This window comes from Pelodiscus sinensis, chromosome 1 (genome assembly GCF_052426305.1).
Source record: "Pelodiscus sinensis isolate ZL-2025 chromosome 1, ASM5242630v1, whole genome shotgun sequence".
Classification (NCBI taxonomy): domain Eukaryota; kingdom Metazoa; phylum Chordata; order Testudines; family Trionychidae; genus Pelodiscus; species Pelodiscus sinensis.
In genome coordinates this window covers 328,672,213-328,684,907 of record NC_143052.1, presented here as the reverse complement: position 1 = coordinate 328,684,907, position 12,695 = coordinate 328,672,213, and the positions used below count along the sequence as shown (strand labels likewise).

At 41.2% G+C, this 12,695-nt stretch overlaps 1 protein-coding gene across 1 annotated transcript; it reads left to right on the top strand.

Annotated features, from left to right (window-relative positions):
• Positions 1–2,121: 2,121 nt before the first annotated feature.
• LOC149525973 (maestro heat-like repeat-containing protein family member 2A) lies at positions 2,122–12,067 on the top strand. Its single transcript, XM_089778446.1, has 6 exons — positions 2,122–2,258; positions 5,170–5,312; positions 8,648–8,770; positions 9,604–9,766; positions 10,267–10,365; positions 11,868–12,067. The coding sequence occupies exons 1-6, from the start codon at positions 2,219–2,221 to the stop codon at positions 12,065–12,067; spliced, it is 768 nt and encodes a 255-aa protein (XP_089634572.1). The 5' UTR covers positions 2,122–2,218.
• Positions 12,068–12,695: the final 628 nt, after the last annotated feature.

The window sequence follows — 12,695 nt, the reverse complement described above, 5'->3', positions numbered from 1 at the left end:
AGCAGGTGAACTTGACAGCTTCAGTTTCAGTCCCCTTGTTTCCTGCACTGAGTGTTTTTTCTGCTCTTTACACTAAATGGTAAGCATGTCCACATAATAGTGTGATGAAGATGGATGGATGGGAGGTTTTGACTTCCTCAGTCATGGCATACTGTTGCAGGAAGGTGGTTTGCTGGGAAGAGATGGGGTGGATCTGACCACAAAAGGGAAGGACATCTTAATGCAGTGACTCACCAATCTTATTAGAAGGGCTTTAAACTAAGTTGAGTAGGGGCAGGTGACAAAAGGCAACTAGGTTCAAAAGGTATCTTTAATAGAGGACTAGTTCTTTGAGGAGAATCAGATATAGAAAATTAGAGTAGAATTACAGGAGCAACAAGAGGGAAATCCCTGGGGGGAATTTGATCAATACCTTAGATCAGTGTTTCTCAAAGTGCTCCGTGAAACCACTTTGAGAAAGTTGCTAACTGGCTGCGCCGGTGTGTTTATTTACCAGCACTGAGGCCACGGAGCCTTGCAGGTCCCTTTGGCTCTGGTTAGCCAGTCATAGCAAAAGGAACTGTGGCTGCTGTTTCCCATGGCTCCCTTTGGCTGCAAACAGCAAATCGGATCCAATGGGAGCCACGAGGCTTTGTGGCTGCGGCACCAGTAAATAAACACACCAGTGTAGCCAGTTAGCAGTTTTCTCAAAGTGGTTTCATGGACCATTTTGAGTATCACTGCTTTAGACGTCTACTCACAAATTCAAGGAATAACAGGACTAAGCAGTTAGAATTGGGAGTACTAATAGACAAGTCATAACTGAGCTTAAGTGGCATCTCAGATACTTGATGGGATAAATCTCATAACTGCAGTATTGGCATAGAGGGGTACATCTTGTTCAGGAAGAGCATGTAGGAATAAAAGGGAGGTGGTGTTGTATTGTACACTTGTTCTGAGTTCCAGAAAGAGGCAAGAGGCAGACCGGTTGAAAGTCTCTGGGTAAAGACGAAGTGGGGAAAACACATCCAAACCAGGAGGAGGAGGGAGATGAGGCATTTCTAGAACAAATAAAACAAATATCCAGAACACAGGCCCTTATAGTAATGAGGAACTTTACCTACCTAGACATCAGTGGGAAAAGTAATATGATAAAACACAAAATATCCAATAAGTTCTTGGAATGTCATGGGGACAATGCTTTGTTTCAGAAACTGAAGGAAGTAACCCAGGGCATAGGCATTTAAGAATTGAGTCTGACCAACAGGGAGGAGATGGTTGTGAACCTGTAGGTAGAGGCCTATTTGGGAGAAAGTGATTATGAATAAGGCTGTGAATCATTCATGGAGGTCACAGAAATCATGAAACAAAACCAGGACTATGTAGCACTTTAAAGACTAACAAGATGGTTTATTAGGTGATGAGCTTCCGTGGGCCAGACCCACTTCCTCAGATCAAATAGTGGAAGAAAATTGACACAACCATATATACCAAAGGATACAATCAAAAAAATGTACACATATGAAAAGGACAAATCAAATTTTATGTGTTCATTTTTTTTATTGTATCCTTTGGTATATATGGTTGTGCCAATTTTCTTCCACTATTTGATCTGTTGAAGTGGGTCTGGCCCACGAAAGCTCATCACCTAATAAACCATCTTGTTAGTCTTTAAAGTTCTACATAGTCCTTTTTTTGTTTCAGCTACACGAGACTAACACGGCTACATTTCTATCACAGAAATCATGGATTCTGTGACTTTCTGGGACCTTTGTGACTTCCACAGTAGTTGGTGTGGTACATCTCAGGGCATCCCTGGGGCCAGATGCTGTGCTGGAGCAATGGTTGGAGAGCAGTCAGGGTACCCTGGGCTGTTCACCCACCTGGAGTGGAAGTAGTAGTGGCACCCTAGCCTGCTCTCAGAGCAGTGGAGTCTGCTGGAGTGCTGCCTTTCCCCAGCACCTAAAATTTATTTAGGGCAATTTTTAGTAAAAGTCATAGACAGGTGACAGGTCATCTTAACCATAGTTCTCTCCAGCACAGTGACAGAGTCCCTGTGTGCCTACCTGGTCATCAACAGTTTATGGAATTTGCTTTGGTCACAAGGATGTCACAATAGTGCTTGTGTAAGTTTAACTGGAAGTTCTGGTTGACAGACTGAGAGGCCATCTATCTCTCAGTACTGGAGCTAGTTGGAGGGAGAAAGGATTGAGAGAAGGTGTTGAGGAAAGACTAAACCATGAATACATTTGTGAGTGAACAGGAGGTAATTGATAGAGGTAAGGGTCACTATTGTATTTTTTATATCCAACCTGTATCCACACATACACATTCAAGAGCATGGGTGCATAGAAACGTGTAATATTCTCCATTTATATGACCAGATCATTAGCTGCTGTAAATCCAGTGAGCCTCTACTGACTTCCCTTTTAATTGACTTGAGTTGAAGGACTGGCCTACAGCCTCTGAACCTGGAAACTTTCCTGACAACCTGAGTCACTATTGGATGTTATGGGGAAGGTCTTCTTTCCTTTCTCCAGTTGTTTTATGTTTAATATGGGTCCTTATTTTATGACTTCTGCATCCTTGGAGCCAAAATCTAGAGGTGCAAAGCATCAGAGATGGGAGAAATTAGAAGAGAAAACACAGAAGGACTTCTCTTCTAGCTGACTGTGTCTAGACTACAAAGTTCTATCACTTTTCTTCTGAAAGAGGCTTTTCTGACAGTTGGCCCGTCTACAGTGGGCCAAATGTCAGAAAAAAAGCCTCTTTCAGAACATCCCTTCTTCCTCGTAGAACAAGGTTTACAGAGATGCTGAAAAAACATGTCTGCTTTTCCAATATTTTTTTGGAAAAGCAGACGCATTCCTTGGACGTGGCAGAGCTTTTCTGGGATATCTCTGGTATCCTGGAAAAACTCTGCAGTCTAGATGTACCTGCTGTCTACTTAAGATATTAAGTGGATAGCTAGCATATTAAATGGAGGATAACAAAGCGTTTCTTAGCTCTTAATCCTACACCATTACTATTGCAACTGTATGGGCAATGTAAGTTACAGTTCTGATTCCATCTGCATCTGGGTGTTGGAATCGAAGGGTAAGGATGGGTAATCGCCTAATCTTGAGCAATCTTTCATGGGAAGGGTAAATTCTGATCAATTCCTCCTCCATGCCTTGGAATGCTGTTACAATGGAGACAGATAAATATGGCATTTCAGATTTCTTGTTAAATATTAAGTCTCCAGGAGAATTTTTGCTGAGAGACACATGGGAGATAAAATCCTGATTTTATTAATACATCAACTATTTCACAGTTTCAGAGAGTTTAAGGCTGGTAGGTCATTAGATCATGTACTTTAATCTTCTGTATGTCACAAACCATTACGTTTCACCTAGCAACCCTATGCTGAAACCAAAACTTGTCTTGGACTAAAAATTGTCACTCTTGAAGGGTATGTCAACACAGCAGTGTTAATTTGGAATAACTGATGTTATTGCAAAATAACATAGTCCGCATCTACACAGCAAGCCATTATTTCAACATAATGTCAAATAATGTCAAGCTGGAGAACTTCTTTCTCCGACTCCTATAACCCGCATTTTATGGGGAGTAAGGGAAGTAGGAGGAAGAGTGCTCTTTCCCCGACTTCCTGCTGTGTAGACAGCGCCAAAAGCCGAAATAAACTATTTCAACTTAAACTGCACAATTGATAGCTCAAGTTGTGTAGCTTATTTCTGCTTTAGCCCTGCTGTGTAGATGTGCCCAAGGCCTAGGAGACTAAGATGCTGTGTGCTGCAGACAGAGGATAGGAGAAACTGAAATGCTACCAATGCCTGAGGCCTTTGCAATGGTAGAGAAATGATTAGGTCAGAAAAGCCCTGATGATCCTGGTGGTTGATCAGTGCCCCATACTCCTGAAGAAGACAAATTCCCAACCTCCCAAACAATAATCCCTGCTAGTCTGACCCAGGGAAAATTCCTCCCCACCCTCAAATCTGGAGATCAATTGCATCCTGACCAATGTTCTCTCCAATTCTACGTGTAGAATACATTTTAGGTGCATTGAGGCATGTACGGATGTGTACAACCATTAGAAACACATGTCTGCCACCCAAGTGCTCAGTTTACAGGTAACACTGATCCTGACTATGTGAGCAAGACTTACCAAGACTTAATCTCTGAGGCTTCACATAAAGGTATGGGGCAATCACCCTACCCATGGAAAACACCTAGCTAGATAATTTCATGGAGGTTAGGTCCATAAAAGGCTATTGGCCAGGGGATAAAATGGTGTCCCTGGCCTCTGTTTGTCAGAGGCTGGAGAGGGATGGCAGGAGATAAATCGCTTGATCATTGTCTTCGGTCCACCCTCTCTGGGGCACCTGGTGCTGGCCACTGTCGGCAGACAGGATACTGGGCTAGATGGACCTTTGGTCTGACCCAGTACGGCCGTTCTTATGTTCTTATGTTGTGCATTGGGGGAAAATCTTTTAGGGTCTCTAGAGGCAACTGGACAAATACCTAGTCCGTGTGTCTTCTCTGCAAGTATTTAAATTATCATAAAATAAAACTGAAGCCTTTTTTCAAAACAGAGTGCATAAAGTTTGACTTCTAAATTCATACAGTGGGGTCTTTGAAAAGTGGCTTGATTTTCTAGAGATACTGAACCCCTAGAAGATTTTTGCACCATCCATAGGTAATTCTGGGTGCTCAGCACTTTTGGAAATGACACCCTGACTAAGCAAAACACTTCAGCATGCATGTGTTTAACTTTAGATTTATTTGTTGGCATAGAGTTAGGCATGTGATTAAGTTGCTGAATCAGGATGTAGGCGTGTTAATATGGATTTAGGAGTTTTAGTTTAGGCACCCAGTTTTAAAAATCTTGGCTATAAATTATTCTGTGTGCTATCAAAATGCCTAAATTAATAGTAAAGGTGGAAAAGATTAGTTTATGTGGGGATCTTATTTAAAAGGAGCAGCTTTTCCTTATTATAATCCGTCCCCCCACAATAGCTCTGCAAACAGACATGGTCACCATGAGGGAAGAAAAGGATTTGCATGATTCCCAGGTCCACTTATCACCATGTCTGGTCTCCTACAGAGTCTTTACTAGATAGTGAATTAAAGACACAAGCACTGAATCCCAACATCAATGATAACCAGCAGAATCCTTTCCTTTAATTTCAGCTGTTTACAGCAAGGTTGTTCTCCTCCTGGACCATATGGACGATCAAGATAAGGCCTCTATTGCCCTTGAGATTGTCAAGATAGCTGAGACCAAACTGGCTGTCGTTGTGACTGTTCTGCTAGAAAAACTTCAGCAGGATGAGGTAAGGCAGTTTCATCAAATCACATCTGTTTTCCATGTTTCCACTCCAAATTCTGTTTGACTTCATGGAAGTAATTCAATACAGAACTTGGCTCAGCCCACCTTCAGTGTAATCAGTATTTACCCTTCTGTCTTCATGCAAAACTCATCCTGCAAAATTCTGTTACAGATCAGGATGATATAATAAAGAGACACTCAGAGGAGCACTGTCCTTTTGTACACACTGGAGTACATTGGCTGTATATTATAAAAGTGCACTGTAGGGGTATCTATAATCTCTTATAGCAGTATTTTGTCCTCCTTTAGCATCTTCATCCAAAAACCTCAAAGCACTTACCTACTTACTCATGAATTAGGTTTTACAGCACCTTTGGGAGAGTGATAAACATCCCCATTTACTGATGGGCTGTGTCATGGGGAATTAAATAACTTGCTCAACACCACATAGTGAGTTAGTAGAAGAATGGTGAATAAAACCCATGTGAACTGACTCTCTGCTCTAAACCCAAGACAACACTTCTTAATTATAATGACATATGATTGGGATATAGCTTTGAAGGGTTCTTAAATAATCCAAACCCCTTTTTCCTTTATTAATACTCGCATCCAGCAAAGTCCATTTCTCTATTAAGGGTCAACACAGAAGGCATTTTAGTTTCAAGTACCAGGAAGCCAAGACAAGCAGTTCATTTCTGGCTCGCTTGAATAGTGTGGGGTTCTTGTATTCATAAGTTATCAATTATGATTTTCAATTAAAAATCCTCCTTACATTTAAAAATGAATGGAAAGAGGCAGAGCCTCTCCCCACTAGAGCAGTAATAATAGCAGTTTGCAGCAGCATCCTTTAAAAGCACAACCACTGGAATGTGTAGCCAACCATTGGCTTTGAACATTCCAAAGTGCTTTATGACCTTAGCAGGCAGTTCACACCTTCAGCTGCCTGAATTCAGAGTTATAGACTCACAGGAGACAGATGTGAAAGGCTTGTTGGATCATCCAATTTCCCAGCAGTGCCTTTTTCATTTTTTTGGGCCAAACCAATTTTAAAAGCTCCTAGTGACTGGGTTTCCACCACTTTCCAATGAAGACTATGTAATAACCTGATAGATGTCTTATAGCTGGGGCATTTTTCCTGATGTTAAAGTCTAAATTTTATGTCTCTGATACTGCCCCCTGCTGTGCAATGTACGTGCTGCAGGGTAAGAAACACTGACTCCTAAGCATCCTCACTCCACAGTGCATGCTATGCAGCAAGGAGGTGGTGGCTGGCTGGAGTAGGCAGTCACGGTTGTGCTGACTCTGTGGAGGAGAGCTGACCTGATCTGAGCCCAGGGGAGTCCAGTTGTTTTCCCACTGTGATGTGATACGATTTATTTTAGATCCAAGAGAAACCAGGACACTCCAGGGATACTTAACCACTTTCTTATTTATTGCAAGCTTTAAGCAGTTATTACAGTTGTTTAAGTTTTACAAGCCTTAAAAACAATTACTACACAATTTAAACCTTAAATGCCATACATTCTAAAGCAATAATATAGTGCAAAGCAATGCAAAAGCAATTAATAAAAGAGCTACTATAATAAAATAATAAAGACTAGTTCACTTACACTTCACCCGTAAGCTACCTACAGTAGCAGGCAGGAGGTCAGGGTTCATTTTCTTCCCATGCATTGGAACACCATGCACTGGATCACCGGTGTGTAGGGCCTATTTACTTCTAGTTACATCGAGCAGTACCTGTGGGTCAATCCTGCTCATTCCCTCCCACTGATTGTTCTTACTAAGCCCATTTTATAGCAAAGCGAGACTTGGTTGTTCTAATAATATTTACCAATTGATTACATATTGTGTAGGATATGTAACATGCCCAATACCCTATCTGGAGTACATCCTGTCACTCAGGATGTTGCTGCTATGTGCATAGTTGACAGTTGTATGGCTGCATCTGTAATTTGTGGTTATCAGAAACAGAAGTACCTGTACAAGATTGCTTGCCATGTGTTCTTGACATAGTCTCACGTACCATGCTTCATCTGCATTGTTATGCAAAACATTCCTTCCTCTCACAGCTTCTCCCATGACCTTGCCTGCATGCTTATGCGCACCAGACTTGAGACAGGCCTGGGTTTTGCTTGTTAGAGATCCGCACGTGTCAAAGGGAGACGTGGCCATTTATTGTCAAGGCAGGCTCCCCTACACCCACCCAACCTCACCCTGATGCATGAGGTCAGATCCCATAGAGGTTGCAGGTCTCTATTTAAAAGTCAGTTCTGCTGGCCTCCCTGCACTTTTTAAAATTTTCTCCTGAATTACTTCCAAGCTGTTGATCTTTTCTGGGGAATGTGGTGCCAAAAAAGTGAAATAAGCCAGAAGCAGTCACACCTCAGATGAACAATGAGAAACTGTTGTCTTCCTGCTTTATGACAAGATTCCTGTATGTAACAAACCCAACCCAGATGGCTGACTTTTTTTTTCACTGTCACTCCAGGTCACTTGTTGTTTCCCACTTTTCTCCCTCTCATTATGTCAGTTATATTGACCCCCTCTCTAGGTGCGCTAGTTTGCAGTTCTCTGAAATCAGTCTTGTTCTGCTCAGGTTTCTAATTTCTCTGTGCCCCTCTTGATTATTTCTCTGTCACAACTCATACCTTCAACTCCTCCATATTTAGTATCATCTGTGAATTTGAACTTTGATGGACCCCATAAAAGAGACCTTCAAGTGTGCTACTGTCAATGTAGAGGTAACTCCTGAGCTAATTTTCCCTAAAAGCTGCAGAAGATTTACTGCAGGAGTTGGGTATTTTATAATTGTATTTACAAATTCTGTCTGGAGTGGATAAAAAAAGGCATGATGCTAATAATAACAAGAACAACAATAACAACAATAATAATAATAATAATAACAACAACAATAATAATAATAATAAACGAAATTAGATAAGGGGGCAGTGCAGGGCCCTTCTTCTGATTAAAAAATTTGTAAATTGCTCAGCTTCTTCTGAAATGCTGCTAGCTGGGGTGATTGTGGAGGGCATAGCAAGTTTTATACAAATGAAGACTAGGGGTTACTTGAGTGAGTATGCAGGCTGTGGAATCAGTGTGGTCTAGTGGAGAGGACTCCAGATAGTGAATCAGAAGACCTGAATTATTTTCCTGGCTATTGATCTGCTCTTTTAGCCTGGGCTAGTTGTTTCATGTTTAGATTGTAAACTCTTTTGGGCAGAAGCTTATTAGCGTAAGTGTTACTATATTGCGTTACTATATTAGCTTATAGCATTACTATATTGTCATCAAGGAAACATTTTCCCCAATTGTTCTTTTATGTTTTGTCCCCAGAAAAACAGAGTAGACATTTACTGTATCCTGGAGAAAGTATTACAGCAGGATGCCCAGGTCCTAGAGAGAAGGCTACTGAGCAAAATAATAACACTTGCCTCAAACCACATGAGAGAGACTCAGGTAAGTTAGATTAACGGAAGTGTTGGAGCATAAGCTTTTGTGGTCAAAGACCCACTTCACTGCTTTTGCAGATTCAGACTAACACGGCTACCCCTCTGATACTCAGGTAAGTTAGTTTTCCCTATATGCTAATGACAGGAATGAAAGCATTAAAACACTAATTAAAACATTTTTTGTAAACTATATACTGAAACTCCAGGATTAATGACTGCTAGGGGCCCACAGATCCCCACACCGTCCTCCAGAAATCCCAGGTCCTAAGCAGCATGTGACTAGTTTCATCTTGTTCAAGTTACACATGTGCTTAAGTGCTTTGTAAGGTCAGGATATTGTGACATATATCAGATGCAGAGAGGCCTACCGTTTCTTAACAAGCAAGTATTTTGTGAAGTCTACTAGGGATTTCATTATTGATACTGATTTTGTGTGGAAGGTGCTCTGATACTATGGTGTTAAGCAGCAGGATGAAACCTTTAAACAGAATCTGAGCTGTTTCCAAAAGAAGCAGTATTTGGATTTAGGGGATAGTTTATTCAGGAAAATTCTCTGAATATCTTGAAGCTGCCCACCTCCTCTGAGGGAAAAATATCATGTCACTATGATAGCCAATCATCCACCACAAATAGCTAATAGCGAATAGTCTAAGCAGCTTGCAAACAACTGAAAGGCTGACAAGTGTTTAGCCAAACGATTCAATGATTATTTATGACTCATGATTCTGTTCTCAGAAAGTTGGGTGGAAAACAGAAATAAGAACTTGATTCATTTGAGCAGCATTGGCTGGTGTAGTTGGCTTTAATCACTTCAGTCTCTCTCTTTTTGTATTTTTTAAGGAAGCAACAAATGAACTAAAAGTGGCAGCGAGCAACACATTAGTGGCTCTGGCACGCTGCTATTTCAATGAGGTGATGTATGAGCTTCAATGTCATCTGAAACCACTGAAGCTGTCTGACGTGTTCACTTTGATTACGCTGGACAACCTATCATCAGCCTATCGTATGTCAACTTCCATCTTTTGTTTCAAAGTTATTGTCTTCCATTTAAGGACAGAGGTTCACGCTCTGTACAGCTACACAGAGTGCTATTTGGGGGGCATGAGATGAACTGCTGTGGCTGGTTCCAGTTGCTAGACCATGAGCTATCCACACCAAGGTGCAAGCTCTTATGCCCCATTTGAAGTTCTTAAAGGACAGGATTGAGGAAAATCAGGTCTAGTGGAGCTCTTCTCCATTCCATTTCTCATCCCTCCCCAGTGCTCTCTCTCCTACTCTGGGAGAGGATTGGGCATCTGGCACAGCTGCACATTGGTGGAGAATGCTCCTCCTCAGGGTAAATCCCCCACTGATTTTTTACTTCTGCCTTATCATTTGTGTACGCAGCACAAAATGACCTAGGAGCCCATAGCATCCGACCCAGCGGTGTTTCTAAATGCGATAGTAAGAAGGCAGATAACAGTCAATTGACTGTCTTCCTTTTCTTCTGGTCCTTCTTTTCAGCACTCAAGTGCATTCCTTTTGAGGGAATGACCCTGTACAGCATGAGCTCCATGCGGATGTTAGTCGGCGAGAGCAGGCTGAGGCAACCATTTTGTGGTGGTAAGTGCCAGCACTTATTGTAGATGTCCAAAATGGATATTTAGGGGCCTTGGTACAGAGTTAAGTGACTGATCGTTTACAAACAGGCTCTGAACTGGATTGTACCAGGGGCTGAGTCCTCATGCTCCTGTGGCACTCAGTGGAGTTGAGAGTGCTCCTTACTTTGCTGGAGGTGCTGAGCATTTGTAAGTTCAGGCCCTTTATGACTTGTGGATATTTTAAAAATAAACAAAAGCTGATGCTGCCCATGTGCCAGGAAATTCCTGGGGGAGAATGTGCAGGCAACAGACTGAATTACATTTAAAAATGTCCCGTTTTCCACCCCTCCACCCATTCCTCCTCTTTAGTTTCTTAATTATCATCTCCTTTCACCCTCTTTCTCTGTCCTCTGGTCTTCTCCACTTCTCTCTTCCTTTGCTTTTTAGTTGATGCTCAAGTAAGGCCACGTCTACACTATGCAGAAGATCAATGCTGCTGCAGTTGATCACCAGGGTCCAAATTAGCAGGTCTAGTGAAGACCCACTAATTCGAACTGAGTGGGTGCTCCCGTTGGCACCGGTAGTCCTGCTTCTCATGAGGAATAACACTCCTGTCAACCTTCCACTGTGTGGACAGTCTGAAAACACGATTTAAGATACGTCAACTCCAGCTGCATAATTAACATAGTTGGAGTTGCGTACCTTAAGTCAACTTTCCCCTTTAGTGTAGATCAGGCCTAAGGGATTAATCCTGCACCTTTGAGATAAATGGGAATTTTGCCATCAGCTTCATAGAACATAGGATTGAGCCTTAATTTTCCTTTCAAGGGCAGCGGGTGCATCTAATTTTAGGGCAAAATGCTGTCAAATCTCAGTATAGCTAATAGGAGTTAGGGGCACTGAACATCTTTCAGACAAACTGTAACCCAATAGGAAATCATACAGTTTTAGGGCTAAATAAGCAATAACTGCAGAGGACATGAATCATTCAGAAAACAGCTGGTCAAAATATTTTGTTTTTTTATTACATTTTTCATATTTTTTTCCAAGTTGATGGAATATTAAACTGAAAAAATGTCAATGACAGTTTTAATCAGGATGTGTTCAGTGTTTTTGTACAGCTAAAAAGGTGGCTGAAATTTGTTGATTTTTGAAACATGTGAATGATCTTTGTAATTTGAAATTTTGAAAAAAACAAGAGTAAACACTTTTAATTTAATTTAAACTACCTTTACAATCAGCTCTAATTAAGAGGTAACAAGGGAGAAAAAAATATGTTTTCAAATGATGGGAATTAAAAAGAGATGGAGAGAGACAAAAGAGAAGAAAGCCTTTTGAGAAACAAGAAACGGAAAGGAGGGAAGAGAAATAATTCAAAACTGTTATTGGATTTCATCAGCTGTTCCTGAATTGGGCATGGAATTGTAATAAACTACAAGCCTGGGTGTCTTCACTGATAAAACAACGTATCCTTATTACTATTGCATCCTTTTCATATTGCCTGTCTTTTTTCCTTCCATGCAGTTCTGGAAAAATGGTCAAGGGCAGTAAATCTATATTTTAGGAACTGGGAAAGGTGGCCATTTCCCAAAATGGGTAAATCTCAATTCTGTGATGAAATTCTTCCCCTCTATCGTCATGTGACAAGCAAATGGACCAAATGTGAAGATTTGGAGGTGAGAATTGTAGGCTTTCTAAACCTTTATGAGAAATTATATTGTTAAATTCTCTGTGTATGGCACTCTTTGTGATGATGGAGTTCAATGGCAGGTTCTTTGGGATAGAACGGAGTATGATGTAAAACATTTAAAAAAGATTATAATGTCACAATCTCATGGAAATTCTGTCTGTACATAGTGTACATAGATTCCAGTTTTGTCACCTGACATGCAGATGAATATAGGAGAATGGGCTAAATTCATTCCTGGCAGATGTCTATTCAGTTCCATAGTGATAGAAATGTAGCCGTGTTAGTCTGGGGTAGTTGAAGCAAAATGCAGGACAATGTAGCACTTTAAAGACTAACAAGATGGTTTATTAGATGATGAGCTTTCGTGGGCCAGACCCACTTCCAGTAGAGTTACAGCAGGAATGAGTTGGTTTAGTGTGCATACTAATCTGGGGAAATATCCCACTTGGGAAAGTTGTGAGGTGCAGTAGAATATAATTCTGAAACCAACACCATAGCTGTCTCTAGACTGGAAAAACTTGCCAGCTGTCTACACTGGCTGCTTGAATTTCCGGAAAAGCACTGACGATCTCATGTAAGATCGTCAATGCTTTTTCCGGAAATACTATGCTGCTCCCGTTCAGGCAAAAGTCCTTTTCCGAAAGACTTTTGCGCAAAAGGGC